We start from the raw sequence: 20,484 nt of genomic DNA, 5'->3' as shown, positions 1-20,484 counted from the left end.
AACCTTCTCTTCCTCCTGAGCAGGATCTTTTACAGTAGAGGGCCCCTCACCAGGATCAGTCTCCTCCTCTTCTTCTCCATCTTTGCCCTTTCCAGCTCTAGTCTTTAAAGGAGCCACCTTAACTGGAGCTGTGTTTGAATTTACAGCCACCTTAATGGAAGCTGACAGGTCCTGAGATAAATCAGCTGCCGGGGCAGTGACTTCCGGTCCCACTGAGGGAGTGGGTGGAAGTGATGTTGCTCCGTTAATGGCCGACGGAGAAGAAGAAGAAGGAGAAGGAGTGGGAGAAGGAGTAGGCGCCATGTTGATACCAGCCGATGCCCTTGGCTGCTTGCTAGAATCAGCAAAGTCATTTAGAGCTGCTTTACCAATTAACTTTTTAGCCTTCTTTTTGACTGACACGGGTTCTCCACAGTCCTCGTCACTAGATGACTCTGGGACTGATCGAGAGCCACGGCATTTTCTTTTTGATCTAGTTTTAATAACAAAACAAGCTCTGGATAACTTTCTCTCTCGCCGCAGAGAGAACAGTAAATATGCAATTACCATCACCAGCAACAGATTTATACACATCACATAAATCACCTTTGGATCCCAGGCATCACCTAAAGTTACTGTCTCCTCAGGCGGAATCTTAAAACTCTTTATCTCAATTGGGAGAGTGGTGGAGGTAACATTCCTGTATCTCACTGGCCATAATAAATTAATACATTTTCCATACCATAATTTAACTCTATACATAACCCACATATAAATTGTCCGCACCAAATATTTACCCAGGTAATCCAAAACCAAACCCAAACAATACCTGTAAACCAGAGCCCCAAAAATTGAAAAGAATAATCGCTCCACAAACCACAATACCTTCATGTTTGCTAATTCAGCTGGAAAACACTAAATCAATCAAATAATAAATTAAACTAATTATCTGCCGCACGTTGGGTACGCCAATAAAATAAAAAAAAAATGTGGTGGGTGGAAGGGCAAGGCCAAGAAGCCTCCTCCCTTCCCCCTTTGTAAAGTAAAAGGGAAAAAAAATTGAAGGGAAAGAAAAACAAAACTCGCAAGCTGAATTAGCAAAGCAGTGGAGCTATATTTACAAAGCGATGTAGGGTTTGCAGGGGATTATTTACAAATTTACAATATCTACAATATATACAAAGATATACAACAGAGTAACACAGAAATGAGAGTGACCCCCCTCTGGACAGAGGGGGTTCCCCACCTCCGCTCTCCCCTCTCTCCCCCCTTTCCCCAGAGTGGGATAGGAAGAGAGAGAAAAGAGAGGAAAGAAAAAAAAATGTTAGAAGCAGTTTGTGTTAATTGGAAAAGAGTTAATACAGGCCTGTTATCTGTTTTTCTCTCAAGGCCGGAGCCTTGGCAGAAAGCCCAGGACAGAAAGCTGTTGCCTGAAGAAGAGGCGGAAGCAAGACTGACTGAGAAGTGCTGGAAATGTCCAGTATAGTCCCAGCTCAGAAGTGCTTCCTCCCACTCGTCCAATGAAATTAGTTTAGACTATTCCTTCCGTTTACCAACTTCCGTCCACCATATTCCCTTTCTTAAGGGGGCAACGTCAACCGGCCACACCCTTCAGGGCTAAAGCAAAGTACAGAGAATCCTTCAAGCCTTCATAAGGTCATTTGGAAGTAGAGATTGTAATTTTTTAAGCTATTAAGTAATCTTAATTTAATTTTACAATATTATTAACATATTTATTAAATTTATATATACAGTAATATGATTTCAAATTAAATAATTAGATTTCAACCTCCTGGATTGAGAATTGCCTGTGGCAGAATCCTTCTGTAAAGGACTCATCTCCATGCAGGGGTAGACAGGGAGGAGGATTCCTCTGCTACTGCCAAGGCACCTCTTCTGAGCTGACCTTTGGGAAAATCTGTGTAGCTGCAGGAAGTTCAGGATGAAGAGGCTGCATATGCTACTTGAAAGAAGTTCTGAACATTCTGGATTCCCTGTCCCTAAATCTGACCTTCCTCTAGAATAAGCAATGAGATGTTTAACATCAAAATAGCAGGTACACATTACATGGAAATTTGAGAGAGTTTAAACTGTAAAAGCCAGAGTAATATATTGCATTGTGATTTAATTTTTTTAAAGCAAACAATTAAGTATGAGGTAAACTAAGAGTCGTGACACAAGGTCATTAGTAGCTGTCCTACAGTATGCAGCTAATACTGTATCTCTGAGCATCTCTCTATCTGACATCCTTCTTTTGGAAGGATTTGTCCATCTTTTGGATATGGACAAATCTCTGTGTGTATATTTTAGGCTGCTTTTTCTCTGGATGTCAGGGAGACCTGCCCATAGAACACTCTGCTCCTGCTGTCTAAATAAAACAGGGAATTCCCTAGTGTAAATGTGATTGTGGCTGAGCACAACACGCGTAATTCACAGGAGGATCGTGATGAGCCAAGTCCATTTGGGCCAACTGAAATGCAGCAGCCAGTTCTAAACATTTCATAACTTAATCATTACACACACACTACAACAAATGGTGCTACAAATGATCTCTGCAACTGGGTAAAGAGCTCTCTACAGCACAAATGAGAAATCTCTCCCGTCTACTATGGACTGAGCTAGCAGAGCTAGCAGAAGGAGCCAGGGAGCTGCACAGTTTCCCTATGTTCCATGAGGCGGTAGTTGGAACTCTCCTTAGCAGCTTGGATCCCCACAAGTCCATGGGACCAGATGGGATTCATCCTAGGGTGCTGAGAGAGCTGGCAGATGAGCTGGCCAAGCCACTCTCCATAATTTTCCAGCAGTCCTGGCTCACTGGCGAGGTCCCAGAGGACTGGAAGCTGGCCAACGTGGTGCCCATCCATAAGAAGGGCCGGTTGGATGAGCCAGGGAATTACAGGCCTGTCAGCCTGACCTCAGTGCCAGGCAAGATCATGGAACAGGTCATCCTGAGTTCAATAACACAACACTTACAGGATGGCCAAGGGATCAGGCCTAGCCAGCATGGATTTAGGAAGGGCAGGTCCTGCCTGACCAACCTGATCTCCTTCTATGATCAGGTGACCCGCCTGGTGGATGTGGGGAGGCCTGTTGATGTAGTCTACCTGGACCTCAGCAAGGCCTTTGACACCGTCCCCCATAGCAAACTGCTGGCCAAGCTGTCAGCCCATGGCTTGGACGGGAGCACACTGCGATGGGTTAGGAACTGGCTGGAGGGCCGAGCCCAGAGAGTGGTGGTGAATGGTGCCACATCCAGCTGGCAACCAGTCACTAGTGGTGTGCCCCAAGGATCAGTGCTGGGCCCTGTGCTCTTTAACATCTTTATTGATGATCTGGATGAGGGCATTGAGTCCATCATCAGTAAATTTGCTGACGACACCAAGCTGGGGGCAAGAGTTGATCTGCTGGAGGGTAGAGAGGCTCTGCAGAGAGACCTGGACAGGCTGGACAGATGGGCAGAATCCAACGGCATGAGATTTAACACATCCAAATGCCGGGTTCTGCACATTGGCCACAACAACCCCATGCAGTGCTACAGGCTGGGGTCAGAGTGGCTAGAGAGCAGCCAGGCAGAGAGGGATCTGGGGGTGCTGGTTGATGGTAGGCTTAACATGAGCCTGCAGTGTGCCCAGGCAGCCAAGAGGGCCAATGGCATGCTGGCCTGCATCAAGAACAGTGTGGCCAGCAGGAGCAGGGAGGTCATTCTGCCCCTGTACACTGCACTGGTTAGGCCACACCTCGAGTACTGTGTCCAGTTCTGGGCCCCTCAGTTTAGGAAGGATGTTGACTTGCTGGAACGAGTCCAGAGAAGAGCAACAAAGTTGGTGAGGGGTTTGGAACACAAGCCCTATGAGGAGAGGCTGAGGGAGCTGGGGCTGCTTAGCCTGGAGAAGAGGAGACTTAGGGGTGACCTTATCACTCTCTACAACTACCTGAAGGGAGGTTGTAGACAGGCTGATGATGGTCTCTTCTCCCAGGCACCCAGTACCAGAACAAGAGGACATAGTCTCAAGCTGCGCCAGGGGAGGTTCAGGTTGGATGTTAGGAAGAAGTTCTATACAGAAAGAGTGATTGCGCTATGGAATGGGTTGCCCGGGGAGGTGGTGGAGTCGCCGTCATTGAAGGTGTTCAGAAGGAGACTTGATGGGGTGCTTGGTGCCATGGGTTAGCTGTTTGGGTGGGTTGGATTGGTTGATGGGTTGGACACGATGATCTTGAAGGTCTCTTCCAACCTGGTTTGGTTTATTCTAATAAAGGTATTCTAATAAAGGTTTATTCTAATAAAGGACTGAATATGTATTGCCCGGTCTTGGCAGTGAGCTAATGACTCACTCTTAATCCCTCACTTTGCACAGAAACTTGACAAAGAAAAAATATTATTCAAGAGATAAACATGGCCTAGGGTGGACAACAGATTTAGCAAACCAGGAATACTGCTGTTGCACCATTCTCATCAGCCTCCAGAGCCAGGCTTCCCTGACACGACAAGCAGCATCCTGACACAGAAGTGAGAACCTGACTGTTCTTTTGCCAGGGGTGAAAGGCTGAGCAAGTCACAGTGGCTGTCCTAATGTGAATGCTGACACGTTTGCTGCAAGCGACCTTTGTGATAGCTCAACGGAGTGCAAACAAGGCCTCAGCGATAGCACTAGTGGGGAGAGGGGGGCACAGACTGAGGGGGAAATGCATATTTTCCACATCACATCAGCCCAATTATCAATTATTGTCTTTTGCAGAATCTATGCTTACAACTCAAAGAGCGTAGCTACTTAACCCTCAGACCCCTCAATGGTGGTTTTTTCCCCTATGAAAACAAGCCAAACCCAAACCTTGTTTTCCAAGAAATGAGTCACACTTCAGGTTTTATCTGGTGCTTTCTACAGTGCAGTCTGAGAAAAGCCAAGCTTGTAAAATTCTCATAAAACAATTTCAATATGGCTTCACCTGTCTGCTGAAAGCAGCGCTGCTGTTCCTTATCAGTGGGACACCAGTGATGCAGTTATTGTGGGACACAGTCCAGTGATTGCTGAAGGTGAGTTTCAGAGAGCTCAGACACCAGTTCCTCTGTGCTATTGGTGGTGCCAGGCAGGAGACTTCTTTTATGATAAACACAGTGGTTACAACCCAGTTCCTGGACTTGTCAAAGTAATTCAGATTTTCAGTGTTCTATAACTCATTAGGGGATGTTATCAAAGAAGTAGTGCAGGGGTCATGTTGAATATACAGAAGGCTATTTTAGGTTTGTTTTTAATCCAAATATCACAAAACAAAATTTATGCAGTTCCCCAAATGTACCATAACTTTACACAAATTAGTAAATTATGTTACTTCATTAAGAGCTGCATTTTCTGAATCTAGCTCCTCCCTTCCTGCAACACCAGAGTGACAGACAGTCTGAGGTCCCACAGATAACCTGCAAGCCACAATCCTGGCTCATGGCACACACCAACACAACACAGAGCTGGGAGATGCAGACCAGAGAATGCGCTGTCAGATCTCTCTCTTGGAGAACAACTTTGAAGTATTTAATTTTAAAGAAAGCAGAGTTGATTAAAGAGGAATGTGGTTTTAACAAAGACATTAATTTTTGCTTGAGTAATATTTCTGTGTAAGAGGCACAGGAAAGTCCCTGGAGAAAGAGACATGCAAAGTGCCCTTCAGAACAAGGATTTGGCTTTTCAAGGAATTGGCATTCAACTGTACTTTCCAGAAAGCTCAAGCAAATGGGATTTTTGGCAAAAAAGTCATTGCTTCCACACATCAGCCACCTGCCCAAGCTCTGTGAGACTGTTACAAAAATAAATAAATAAATAAAAACGAAGTGGAAAGTTATCCTTAGTGCCCACAGAGTTACCCAGTTAGTCCTACAGGACAGACTCTTAGCAAAAATCTACGACAAAAGTGGTTCTGGCCCAGGTGCTCCAGAGGAATGTTAGTGACTTGTTCTTTCCACACTGGGACCTTTGGTCCCACCAGCCCTTGTTAATGTTCAGACTGGTGGTTTCAGATTTGCAGGCAATCATTGCACTCTTAACAACATGATAGCTGTAAAGTAAGAGGAAGAATTTTTCTAGGTAGTAACAAAGGAGGAAAAAGCCAATCCTTACCCCTAATCCTTCTCATTCAAAAACTGAAGAGAGGGAATCTGTCTAAATCCTGTTGTACAGAGTTAGAGGAAATGTTGCAACTTACTGTCTTATGGTTAGTGTGCTAATGAGCAATCCAGAAGAGAATTACTGAACAACATGGTCATCATCTTATCCCATTCACTTCCATGGGAAAGGGGAAAGGAGAGGGAATTCTGTTGCACAAATCATAAGTGGAAAATTTACTTTTTCCTGCTGTAGAGCCCTGGCCAAAGCCTGAAGTGACATGAATAAATGCCACTGGAAAAGATGGCAGGAGGAAAGAAGGGAAAAAAATCAGACAAAGCTCTACCCTTTTGTGGTATGGCATACTAAAAATGCCAGTGAAGGTTATTGCAGATTAAAAATGTCATTATTGGTTTGCTTTTCTCTGAGACAGCAGAATCTTAAGCCAGAGACTTAGAAAGTTCATTTTGTTTCTTGGGCTCTGTCTTCTGCCTGACATTTTTCTGCTATCTATGTACAGCTCCTCTGTTGGCATAGTCATCAGTCAATCTAAGTGCCAAAGAAGTGCAATCCAAGTGGTACAAAATGTGAGACTCTCTTGAGAGGGGGGGAATAAAGTACAAATCTTACCTCAAAATTCTTCAGAGGGAGCTCTGCAAGTTACCTTAAACCACCAGTTTCACATCACATTGAACAATTCTATCATTCAGGCCATAAGACAAAGCACTCAGCATCTTGCAGCACTGGGCTGCACACAAGTGTCCTACTCAAAGACTATGAGCTGTGTTTGGCCAGAAAGAAAGAAGCACAATATGAAGAAATTGCAGCTACATCAGGCCAAATACTCAAATCTTACAGAAGGTTTAAGTTGTTTTTTTTCCCACTATGTATGTTTCTACTTAGTGATACCTCATGGTGCAGTTGGACTGAGAAAAAGTCTCACAAAAGGAAAGCACTGGGAGGCAACAGAGACTCAGACTCCAGAGAATGCTGCTTCTATGAAAGATGAAGCGAGCTGCAAGCTGTTCTCCTGTAGGTAAAGCAGGGGGGGTCTGAGGTTCGAAATCACTCAACAGGAGCTGATCTGTCTCTCACTGGAGGAATGGAAACTCTGGTTACTTGCATGAGAAATGGATGTTTTTGCTGTAGACTAAATGGTGTCTTCTAGGCATGGTTACATATTGGATAATTATACAAGGACTCATTCCTTCCTCTGCAGAAACTGATGGAAGAAATTCTCCAGCTTATGTTCAGCATGTCAGACCATACAAGTACAAGAATCCTGACAGTATCAAGAAAGCACTGCAAGATCTTTGGATGAAAAAATACCAGAAGAAATGTCAGCCATTAATACTTCTCTTGAGTTTAGATCTGGGAGCTGTTACACATCCCACAGGTACAGTAGCTTGCATCTCTAAACTTCTCCCCCTTTGATGCACCTCTATTAACTATAAAAAAAGCTTTCCCTGTGACACAGAACTGGACTTGTAGCTCAAAACAGGGCTGTGCCAGATGTGACCAAGAAAAGACATAGTTGTGTCTCCTGCAGTCTGTGCTCGGAAACTGTACAGACCAGTTACAGACCGGTAACAGTAAATTCTCCCTCAAGTTGTTTTATGGCAAGTATTTGTTGTCAAATTTCTCTCACCTTTTTTGTGTGGAGGTTTCTGTGACAGGGGAAAGTAAAGGAAACCTTTATTAGTGGCCAAAGTTCAGTCTGTTTACTGAGCATACATTCTCTCTTTGTTCTAACACACATGTTTTTATCTTTTAAGCTGCAGGCTGGCAGATTTTCCAGCCATTACAATAGGTCAGACTACTGGAAAGGAGCATTCCCAGGCAGCAGGTGAGTGTAGTTAGGCCTATCTTTGCCCTGATTATAAGCATTATATTCTACTTTTGTTAATAAAAAATAAGCCATAAGAAAATAGGGAATGAGCTTTCCCTTTAGCAATCTGTTGAAGAGTTTATCTACTCTTGCCTTTCCACTTGACCTTGCTACAAGGCAGAGGAACAATAGTTTACTCTTACTGCTAAAACACTGCTACGTACCTCCTATTTAAATCTGCATGTTTTAACTTGAGCTACAAGATCATGCTATGATTTTGTCTGCTAGATTAAAGGATCCCTAATATTGTTTTACTGGGAAGGCACTGAAGCTGCCTTTCAACTGCTAACTGTGCTGCATTCTAGCATGGCCTCAAGTCCCAAAACAACAGAGTCAAATGTGAGGACAAACATCAGCTCTCCCCAAACATCCTGGGCATAACATGGACAGCCTTAAACTGTCTCTGTCCCCAAGATTAGGGAAATGCCTTTGTTTGTTCTGAAAGCCTTTGCCCTTGAACACAAGTACACTCTGCTCCCCTTTTGCTCTGCAAAGTTAACAGAGACGTGCCTGTGGGATGACTTCCCCCAGTATTTACATATTTATGCTTTGTCCTGCATTAGTCAATGTTTCTGTCTGGAGCCTAGAACCTTCATCCAGGCCTGGGATCTGCCTGGACTTTCTACAGTTGTACTGGAAGATAAGATTCCTCCTGGCCGTCCAAAATACTTTGGGGAGGGTTAGGGATGTGTTCTGGCAGAAGGGCAGAGAAACAATGAGGGAAAAACCTCTCCTTGGGTAGACAAAGTCATCTGTGGTCCTCCCTAAGGGAGGAAGACACTTAAATGCAAGAACTTTAGCTGCACTGAAGTTTATGGTCATCTAACATTGCCTCACCCTCATTCCCTTAGATCTCCCTTGCACACAGGTGAAAATTTACACTATGTCATGAGATCCTGTGAATTCAGCTGGCTCATACCTAAGGATGGTGCACAATAGACACCTTTCAGTGGCAACACCAGCCTGAAGTCTGCCCATCTCAATGCTCCTGCCCAACTCCAGCCCCAACACCCTGCTGTACCCCTCTCCCGGGACAGGACCTTCATTTTAGGGTACATTTCCAAGATCACCTATATGGTTTAGGAGCATAAAACCCACTGCTGTCAACTGAGAGACTTTTCCCTTGAGGCTCATCTCCTGATTCATCATAAGTAACTGAAATATGTCATATAAAACAAAAATTCACAACAATTAAAAACTGCTTTGTATTTTACCAGAGTGGGGACTCTACAAAAGAATTTTATGGCCCCATAAGCTTCAGGAAAGGCCACTGAAAGGAATATTCTAAGAGTTAAGACCCACAGCAAAAGACAAAACTCATCCAAACACTCCCACTGACTCCAGCTGGTGTTGGTCTTGACCTACATGTGAAATATAAGCAAAATATGCTGAGTCCTTCACAATACAGTGAGTTTTATTTATGAAAAATGGGGTTATAACAAAGGGACACTGAGATGCCCAAGGTCTTCCTTTCCTCCCCTTCAAAGATTCAGGGGAAAAGACAAAGAGACTTTGCATCACCTCCTCAGCAAAAATGTCCAACCTTTTTTTTCCCTAGCATAAAACTAAAACAAGCACATAAATATTTTTCTTCCAGTGTTTGTTTTCTATTTATTTTCTGTTGCTACCTTTGTGCCTGCAGCAATGCCAATGTTCCCTGAGCCCCAGAAGCCAGTGGGTTTGCATCTGCTGCCTAGCCTTGCAAACCCCAGAGGACTGCACTAGAGCAGCTGGCAGTCATGGGACTGTTTCAGGGTTGAGGTGAACAGGAAAATTGGTGGGAATATAAATAGGGGCTCTTGGATGAGATGGGGATTGGAACTGGGATGGGACATAGCATCTAAATTGTCCTTTAAGCAGATGTTTAAGGAATTGAAGCTTTAGGTTACATCTTTACTACTATTAATTTGTTGTCTTCTTGACCCGTAATGAAAAGGGTCTTAACTTCAAAAATTAATTGGAATTTGCCAAATAGAATCAGGGATTTGTTCACCAAATTTCAAGTAGAAAAAATATATAAGCAACTTACTGGGAAAAAAAATCCCCAGGCCTAGCCACATACCTACCCAAGGAAGCCTCACAGTCCTGTCACTCAAAACTTTACTACTGCTTCCTCATTGCTGGTAGCATCACTTTCTGTCTTGAAAAATGGCAACTCTTCTGCACAAAGATCAAAGACTATAAATCTTCACATTCTAGGTACTCTTAGAGCCATAAATAACAATTTATTGAATGAATCTCACTTCACTGGGCATGACTTACCCAAATTTGTACAATGTGTGAAATCATTTATTGCTTGGAGACCTGTTAAACAGGCAGCCACGAAAGCCCATTGGATCTCATTGTTTGAAGCCTAAACCTCAACATCATTTATTTCTAAGCTAGTTTTTGGGTACATGCAGAAATCAAAGCCTTGTAAAATCTTTTTAATTTCCTGCTCTCGTTCTTTGAGCCCACAGAGTGGACCTGTAAGTTATTTCACTTCTTTTTTTTCTCACCCCCACATTACTGGTAAACTTCAGTTTCAGCCATGATGCCCATAAACAAAATCTATGTCAGACAAGGCAAAGGGTCCAAGACAGACAGTTATTAGCTCAAAGCCAGAGTGTTTCATTTTAGACTTCATCCCCATTTAAACCATGAAAGCCTCAGTAAGTATTGAATTTAAATCCTCTATCAATTTCTGCAGGCCTTTGTCAAAGGACTCATTATTAGTTTCTGTTTTACAGTACCTCCTAGATCTCCATGCTGAGAGGGGCCACACGGTACCAATAGAGCTGTATAAACACACAGAGAGCAAGAAGCCATCTCCCTTCTGGAGCATTCAGAATCCCAGACAGATCAGGCAAAACATAAGAATGAGGAGCTACTTTTCCAGCATGTTTCACACAGCAGGTTGGAGGGTTCAGAAGGAAAGCTCAGGATTCACAAGTCTTAATCCAGGGCCTTACCTACCACATTGGATTTTGTCACATTCTTTTTAAAGAAAAGAAATTATGTGTATATAATAGAGGGTACATAGAGATATAAAAAGTATACAGCTCTAAGCCTTTTTATAAGAAGGGTCCTGTCCCTTATTACAGGAACAACCATGGAACTTCATAAGCCCCTGGATCCACCTGAATCCTCTCCCTTCTGAAAGTACATGCTGGTGGCCTCTAACCAGATGGGTCACCCTCATCTCAACAATAAGAGCTGTTGCAGGAAAATGCAGTGCCTGAATATGTGCTCACCAAAAGGGATCTTCATACTTTCTTGTTCATCTGGTCCTGGTGCCCTATTTCTGTGTGCCAAAAGGGAGAACAGCAGGGCTTTGCCTGTAGGCAGGATGCTGCCATCCTCTGCTCTGAGGCCTGTAGGATTAGTCAGCCATCAGGAGAAAGAGAATTGCCCAGGCAAGTCTGAGCTCTGAGCTTTTAGTCAGGCTTGCAATGTGTATAAAACCCTGGTTGCCTGATGATGTCCTGGGTTACCATGAGCCCTCAGCATTGATAACTTAGCTATTTTCCAAGCCAAGCTGTCTTGATTGTGTCCAAGTGGGCTTAGCGTTGTTTGCTTTCTCCAAGCAGTGCCCGGAAACACAACATGTCATGGTCTAGGCCAGCGGTCCCAGAGGAAAGTCCCAGGGAATGTCTGTTTTCTGTCCCAGCCCTCACAACTGAGGATAACTCCTACATCAAGCCATCCCTGGAGTCAAGCCTGCAGTCCATGGATCAGCGTACTTTGCCAAACCACAAAGGAGTAACTGAGAACTCTGAGGGAGTGCAAGAGCTGGTGGCAGCATGGCACAGCCCTCATTTTCTCTGTACCACTTCTGTGATTTTATACTCAGATCACTGTGCCATTTGAAGGAACACAGCCCTGTGTCATTCTGAGTCACAGTCAGACTTATGGGTGCCACTAATTCTGCAAAATGAATGGTAAAACAGAAACAGGGTGAGGCAATTGAGCATGCTGTAGGAACAGTCAGATGGGACACACCAACTGTGTTTTTAAAAGCTACCTGCCCCTTACTCATAGTGTAACCCACATGCCTACTAAAGTACTGCAGAAGCCCTGGTCTGGCTACACAGGCATTTATGGGAAATTGAGTCATCCCAAATGGTCATTCAAACTAAGAGTTACTGACAGGGAAGGGAGGAAAAAAAAATAAAAATGTTCCTGTCATTCTGAACAAAAAGGACAGCGAAGGAAGTAACTTTATAACCTGTGAAGGGTCTGCAGCTTTAAGAAATTCTCCCCTAAAGGTTGTAAAGCTTTTACTATGCAAAGTATTTGTGCTATTATATACACTGGCGGCCACTAAGGGCAGCTATTATTTCTGGCAGTCATTCAGAGAAGGTCGGGGCTGATAAAGTGTTTAACAGAGTTTGTTTGGGTAGATCCATCTGTGTTTTTAACCACCCATACAGTCTTTTGTGTCCTTTTAAAAGACACTGGATGTTCCCAAGTCTAATAAATTACAGTCTTGATCTGCCATCTTTTACTATTTAGCTAAGAATGTGTTCTTTACGATGTCCACACTTTTCTATATAGATTACACAGGCCTCTAAAAAAGGCATGATACTTTGCTGCAGCCTACAAAGAGCTCCCATTTCCTTGGTAAGGACCATATGGACTTGTGACCTGTTGCTTTTACTCCTTATACCTTGGGATAAGTTCTTGCCTCAGAGAATCCAAAGTGGGGAGATTGCAATGGAAGTGCAGGGAAGCAAGAGGCATGTTGAAAGGATGTAGCAAGGAGCCCAAGATGGAGCTTGGAAAGCAAACAATTTCAGGTCATGTGAGCATAAGGAAAAATATCCTAACTAGTTGGGATGGACCATAATAGCATTCTTAACACTCCCACTGGAAGGGTTTGGTAGTGCAGGATTTGAAACTTAAGCCTATTATAAACTCTCTGTATCGTGTGGAGTAAACCAGGTGAACTCTCAGCACCCCAATTCGCTGCCTGGCTGCACTGCATGACCACAAGTTGAAGCACCTCTGTGACAAGCTCTGCTATTATTTATGAGTACCCTGTCCAAAACCTGAAATTAAATATTGGCAGGACTATATTGCTTCAAAATGCTGTGCAAACATTTGCTGACTATGAAGCAGGTGAGTGTTGGTATTGCCAGGAGAGTAAGAGCAAGAGGCTTATATCTAGTGACAACAAACAAATGCGTGCCACACCCAAGGCAAATCACTTCCATTGATGGAACAATTATCCCCACATCTGACAACCAATCTGGACATATCATAAAGTCATATCATATGCAGCGATAGCACTGTCCAAGCATGTGCTTCAGGTCCCTTTGCCCCTTACCTGAGCTTATCTGCTACAAAAATCACGCGGCGCTCCAGCAGGAGGGAAGCAAAGATCCTGATGATCTGACGAACGCTGAGACACTTGAAAAGGCATTCAAAGTCCACGTGTTCCAGGCGCGAGTCCATGGGCCGCCGCAGCTCAATGACCTGAACGTGTCCAACAAACATCAGTCAGCATCACTGGTCGGGGCTGTCAGCACCAGGGGCACCTGGTGCCCCAGCCCTGGCCCTCTAGCACCATTCCATGCTTTCCTGTTGGGGGAACAAATAGAAAGATCCCCATCCTCTTCTGCAAACTGAGGCTGGAGGCAAAGGACTCCACAGAAATGGAGCACTATACAATTTGCTATCGAGTCATTCTGCTTGCCAGAGTACAGCGGAGTGCATTAAATCTGCTGTCATTTCCAAGGGAAACATAACACCTTGTCAGAGGTGTAAAGCTTGGCTGAGTCAAGCATATGAAGCAAGGAACTGGAAGCAGTGGAGCCAGAAGCTTACCAGATTAAAACGACCGTAAAGACAAAGCAAATCTGGTTATAAACTTGGTTAGCAATTCAAATTCACATCTAGATAGGAGTCAGGGCCTGAACTTCGAGGCCAAGCAAAATTTAAACCAAATTTATTTCATTTTCACTCCTCTGTGATGCATAATTCACTAGATAATATTGAAAACATTTTTGTTTTTCATAAAGATATGTACAGATATATACTTAACTGGGGAGTCAGGACAAGGTCTTAGATGGTGACTTGTGACATCCCTTTAAAGTCTAATTTTCGTACTTCATCCATGACCTCAGGCCCTCTCCTTCCTTTTCTCAAATGCCTTTTGCTTGATTCCTGTATTATATCTTCCTTTTACTCTGCAATTGACATGCTCAGATGTGGAACTTGAAGGCAAAGGACAGAAAAAAGAGGAGGGAAAAACCACATGAAGAAGAGAGTAACAGAGGGAGAAAAATATGAAGTGCAAGAGAGCAAATGATGAACTGCTGAAGAATTTGAGAAAATAGAAGGGAAAAGGGAAAAGTTGGCCAAATTGAAGCTATGTTGAAATCTCTGAAGACATAGTAACAGGAACACACACACACACACATATATATATATCTCCTCCTTTCCATATGCCTAAAAATAACTGTCACTTCATTGGTTTAAACCACTTTTACATTTTCATGACCATGACACCACACTCCATGAGCAGACTGCACTGGTTTTAAACTGGGAGAGCCCTTTACACAGTTCCTCACAAACACACTGTTTTAAGGATGTTGTCAAGACCACAGGGTCTGGAAACAAAACTAGTTCATACCAGTTTAGTTGCAATATTGTTTGTGTTCAGTAACACAAGACTGTAAAAAGAAAATCATAGTTAGAACAGTATTTGTGTACAAAATTGATTTCTTTTAAGCCTGAAAGGCAGAAACATTCTGGTGCCAGAGTATTAGACGCCCATCACTTGGGTGTTGCCTCCAACAGCAGTTTGTGGAATGATGGCATACCATGAGTACCTCCTCACAAAACACTGCCTGCCTATCTCTTTCTCACATTCAGGAAGGTGCCCACTTCCATTCCTTAGCACTGGGATTGCAAGCTCAGATCATGCTCATGTGCCAAATCTTAAGAAGCTGGTTTTACTGCAAAACTTCCAGCACAAAAATCTTGCTGTGGGGTAGGATCCAATGCAAGTTATAGCAGCTTTTACAAATGCCATGGATGTTTTCTTTTGCCTGGCAAAGCCTTCTGCTTCAGTCTGCTCATCACAAAGAAATATACTGTCTACATCCCAATTAATCACCATCTTTGTTTAGGCCAGAGGAGCCACAATGGAAGGACAAGATTCTGTTCCTAATTAAGCCAGTGCATTCCATTTAAATAACGAGTTTGTACTAGCATAACAGAGAGCAAAGCTCAGCCAGAAGAGCTGTTTGTTTGTTTGGAATTATCTCAATGTTTTTCTCTAGGAGAGTTTAGAAACTTGAGTAGTGAATAGAGAAGTTGCAGATCCATGGTTCCCAGATATATTCAGAACAAAAAAAAAAAGCATTATCAGATCTTATCACTGTTACTGCAATCAGCCTTTCAGTTTTCCTTTGCTTCTCAGGAAGAAAATGCTCATGACTTAAACATGCCTTGCAGGTCACTTCTGCAAGGAACCCTTTACTTTTCAAACCAGGTGATGTTACAAGCCCACTCTATCAAAGTCAGTATACTTGGAGAGAATATGAGTCAATGTTAAAATAGTAATAGCACTGTAAAACTAACCTGAAGGAGTGTAAAATAACCCTAGAGGGGATTTTTTTTCCTGCTTTCACTAACTGGGCCAAATTCTGTCCCTAGAGCAATAATGTATTTCCTCTATATGCTTGTCTATCTGGGCGGAGCTAATGCCTACTTACATGAGGACACCCAGAGAGCAGAATTTGACATGGCAAATGACTAGCAAGCCTCCAATTACAAAAAAGTTTTTAGGCAAGGCACCAATATTGCCATTTTCCAGGAAGGCTTATGTTGTACAGTGCTGGGCTTCTGGCTCCTTCAGTCATTAATAAAAGGAAATGAAATCTATTATATGTGTACACACACAAACTTTCATGACATGCTTTTCCAAATATAGTCTATTTCTTTGAGGGCCAATTAAAGGGTATTTATTGCCAAAAAGAGCCATTCAAGCACTGCTGGTTACTCCTCTTACTAATGCCAGGACCAGCAGTAATGAGATTTGCAATAACAACAAGCTGTTGAACTATTCAAGTACAGTCATCATGGAAAGCTTGTACTTGCTTCTTATCTGTGCGATAAAGCCCAGCAGCACTGTAGTCTCTTAACTACAGCAAGCCAGGCATACTAGGACATTAGTGTTATGGCTTTTTTTGTTAAATACAACTTATTAATAAATGCAAAATAATAAATACATAACAATAAACTGGCCTATAATCATCAATGGGAGCTATCACTAACATAGCAACACCGCTGCAGCTCCTGCACTTCTCAATTTGAGGGTGTGCCACCTTACATGCCTTCCTCTATCTGTGTGTCTCCTCCTGTTTTTCTTTTGCTGTTTGATATTGCAGTGGTGAGGGGGAAGCCTCCAGCTTTTAATGTTTGCAGTTGATTTTTACCTCATTTCCAGCTCCAGGCAGAAAGGTTTTGACTTTGATTGTCTTTCCCGGTGCAGGAAAAGGAGATTCCATCAGACTCCTCATAAACGGATAAACCAAGGCAGAAGATATTCCCCTTCTCCTTTCAACCTCATCCAAGATCTAATCCATTAGTAAGACATAAGAGACAAGGAGACAGAATATGTCAGCACCACATACACTTTTGAAGCATCTTTTGACCCACATGTGCCTAAACACATGGCAGATCTAAACTTAATTTTTCTTTGCCTTGCATATCTTCACTACTGGTAAAATCTTAAGATTCAATCACACTCTAAAACCAGTACCTGTTCTAGTTACAGAATGAAGCCTGTTTGTGGGTGCAGTTAACACAGAGACAAGATAAAAATAAAAAAATCTGTAAAGGAGAAAGACTCAGCATGGTAAAAGGGATCTACATGGTTGGGATTTTGCTTGAATAACAGTGTGAGCTGAAGGAGACAAAGATCAAGATAAATCCCATGATCACAGGCCAGGTCAGCATCACATCCAAATGTTACCTCTTGAAATGTGTATTAAGTAGAAGCTCTTCCATTTAAACTGAGAGACCAGCAGGAAAAACTCTGCCACATGATGATACCAGCAGAGGTCCACTAGGAAAGTGCTCCTGGAAGAGTCCTAGCCATGGTAGCTGCAGTCACGTTGCAGCCTGTATGCTGAGCTGGAGCCAGCCGTGAGCAGCCTCATGAAGCATGCCCAGCTGTTTAGACTGGGTGCCTGCATTAAGGTCATTTGCTGTTTGACATGATTCAGAACAAGCAATCTCGTTTTGAAATAAGCAGATGGAACTTTTTACAGATAGAGAGAACTGTTATTTTCTTCTTTCTTTGGTCACATCAGCCAACATAAATTATATCACAGCTAAGTTTTCCCACATTAGACAGACCATATAGATGATAAACCTAAAGAAGATGAGAAAGCAAGCTTCAAAGAAGTTAGTGGTTTGACCTGAAATGGTGATCTTTTAACCATCACTTAAGAGGAAAAGGCCATACAAAAGTTAGTGGGTCTGAGCCAGGCGTTTTCCCTTGTTTCTCTTGGAAATGGTTTTCATTGAAACAGAACATTAAAAGATACTTGAGCACAGGCTGGTGACTCACAGTGATAGCTAGTGACACCAAGTGCCAACAGAGGCATGCACTGGTGCATAGTTTCCCCTTCCTCTTGCAACATAGTAAAGATCTAACTAAAGAAAAGCTGACCCCATGTAGATAACTTGCATTCCAGTCCCTGGAAATGGCAGATAACCATAAATGAAATTATGAATTTCATTCTTGATGTAATTTGCAGCATAACGACTATCCCCACCAAACACAACCAGTTGCCTTGGCTCTTTACTACTTCCCATTTGGGCAATTGGTTGTAACATGCCCAACACAAATTCCTTTTTCTGCAATCATCGTTTGATGCTTTATGTTGCTGGAGTTGGTGGCCATGTATGTGTCATATCCCTGTCCCAGCAAACTTCACAACACATATGAGAAGGAGCACTTAAACTGAATGAAAGTTGAATGGCAGAGGGGGTTGGAATTAGATGACCCTTGAGGTCCCTTCCAACCCTGACAAATCTGTCGTTCTGTGAAGGTACAATTGAGTGTTAAAGTTTTATCTAGAAAAACTTGAAACCTGCTTTGAAGATACCATTCTGTATGATTATTAGATCATAGAAACTCTAAGATTTTTATTAACACCAATGATTTGCATGTTCTTTTCAACTGTATTCCTATATAAATGAACAAGAAAAATCTGTGCGAGTTCTGTAAGATTTATCCTATCTGAGTGAAAATCTCAGGCAAATTAAGACAACATTTCTGTGAGCACTGTACTGAAATTGGAAAAGGGAAGGCAGCCATTTGACATTAGACATGTCATTGTTCTCCACAGATCACCAGGAAATCCTATACGATACTCTGAATGCTCACTGGATTTTGCAGGACATGCTCTCAGAGGACTAGGAAGCCCTAACATTAATCAATCAGAAATGTGTTAATAGTTAATTTTAATTTTCTTTTTATTAAAAAAAAAAAAAATAAGAATGCTTGTGGCTCTGGAACTGACTGGCAGTTAACTGTATCTATGGCTATTCAATCCCTCAGTTTAGCTGCAGTGTGCTCATTGTCTCAAAACTCTTGTCAAGAGTTGTATCAGCTGTGTAAACCACAGCAGCGTACCATGCATCTTTGGATTCTTTAATGCAGAGACCAATTAAAAGTTTATCCATGCTTTCCTAGCCTCCTAGCAGTCAGTAGAATTATGCATATAGAATTCACCTATCAAATAATCTTTTTTGTCTTAACCTCATCATTCCACAGGGTATTGCAGTAAAAGTGGTACTGGCCCATCATTCAAACTGTGGATGCCAAGAATTACAGCTCAGCACAGAACAGCTTTAGAAAACAATGGAAAAAACTTCAGTCAGCCAGGTCATACAGACACCCAGATGTTCTTTGAATCAAGTGCTGCCTCGGCCACAGAAGTATTAAGACATTCTTTGATAAACCCAATAATAGGGATATCCAAAAGAGCAACTGTAAAATACAGTTGTCTCCCATCAGAGGCAGAAATTCTTCTCATCTGGTTCGTCATTGTGGATACCTCAGTAAACAACTGAATTAAAAAGCAATATTGGAAAAAACAAATTAAAATAATCTTCTTACCTTGGAAAATAAGTCAAAGCACCCCAGGCGGCTGATGACACAATAAACTTCAGGTAGGCGTGGGCCTTTTCCACTTGGCTGATAACAGCAAAAAGGAGATTGAAACTGTATGTTAATTTGGAGCCACACAGAAATACATTTCTCTCTCTGGTCACACAGTTGGCCATCATGTGACATCTTTCGCTATCCATTTCTCCATCAAAATATCTCTTCTTGGAAAAGCATCTTATTTCTTCCAGAAGACAGGAAACTAAGAAGTGTAAATAGTGCTTATCCAGTTGGAAATCACAGCACATTGGAGCCGTATTCCAGTATCACTCCTGCACATTTCACATAAAAGCACATTGCACTCGGACTGGAACTCATGCATGTGCTATCATTGTCCTCTGCTTCTGCTGCCGCATGAGGAGTGGGGGCCACCCTGGGGCCATGTGCTAGAAGATGAGAACTACAATCCTAAGGCAAGTTATGACAGCCTTAGTTCCTCACTTCTTGATATTCAAAGAGAGTTGAACTTTCAGAAAGCAAGATCATAGACCTAAACAAAGGCAAGCTGCATGAGCTTACTCACTAATTTCTTCAGATCAAGGCATGATAAACCTGAGACTCGTAATTAACACAGGTATGGATACATGTAGTAATACACACCCCCCTCACTCTCCTCCCTGCCATAAAAAACCCAAAAAAACCTATGAAGACCATACTCTACAACAATCCTGTTGAAGGTGTTTCCTAGAGAAGCAAATGGTTTAAATGGTCATAACTGATGTCCCTCGTAGGACTTTGCAGCCCTGCCTGCATTACTTCAGGGAAAGGCCTGTCAGTGCTGTATGTGAAAGAAGGGTACCACTACTTACTTACTGGGAAGTAAGTAGAACTAAGCCAATGTTGAGCATGTTAGAAAAAGCATCCTCACCGGCAAGTCCTGAGTGCAGAAAGCTGTCTGCCTGTGTACCATGTGTGCAGATGGCAGTGACATCCATGCATAGCAACTTCCCACTTCGTTTCTAACAAACTGCAATGCAGCATTCCAGTTTTGTGTAGTTGCAACTGATTTTTACCAGATCAGCAGGCACATGCTTCCTAGGGACTTTTTAACAAAGTAGCTTATTGACTTCAGACCAAGTCATTTATAGACCCAAAACACAAAGCAAGGAAGTCCTGACACTGCATCGTCCTGGAGCTACATCCATCACGTCCAGATAGTAGCTGCAGGTACACAAGCAAACCCCAGTACCCCAGCAGCTAAAAGTGGAAGCTGGGCACTGAGACAACAGGCAAGGCTGCCTACTTCCCTCCATCTCATGGAGTCAGCTGTGCTTGTGCTGCATGGAGTGAAAACGGTCTGTGAAAGAGTCTCTTGGTATCACTTAACCTCTTTGCACAGCTGTACATTATTGATA

General features: G+C 42.7%; 1 protein-coding gene across 5 annotated transcripts in view; it reads right to left on the bottom strand.

Annotated features, from left to right (window-relative positions):
- Positions 1–20,484, bottom strand: part of DENND2B (DENN domain containing 2B) — a 139,000-nt gene that overhangs the window by 16,830 nt on the left and 101,686 nt on the right. For all 5 annotated transcript variants that reach the window (XM_068148032.1, XM_068148030.1, XM_068148029.1 and 2 more), the window contains 3 exons: positions 19,082–19,159; positions 16,386–16,526; positions 13,268–13,416 (listed from right to left, as the gene is read on the bottom strand). In XM_068148032.1, coding sequence (XP_068004133.1) covers positions 13,268–13,416; positions 16,386–16,526; positions 19,082–19,159 — 368 coding nt within the window. The remainder of the gene's footprint in view (positions 1–13,267; positions 13,417–16,385; positions 16,527–19,081; positions 19,160–20,484) is intronic.

The sequence above is a fragment of the Melanerpes formicivorus genome, unplaced genomic scaffold (assembly GCF_026170545.1).
Source record: "Melanerpes formicivorus ecotype bairdi unplaced genomic scaffold, bMelFor1.0.p_v2 SCAF_16, whole genome shotgun sequence".
NCBI lineage: Eukaryota > Metazoa > Chordata > Aves > Piciformes > Picidae > Melanerpes > Melanerpes formicivorus.
Note: the sequence above shows the minus strand (reverse complement) of the source record. Positions and strands in the feature narration are given on the sequence as shown.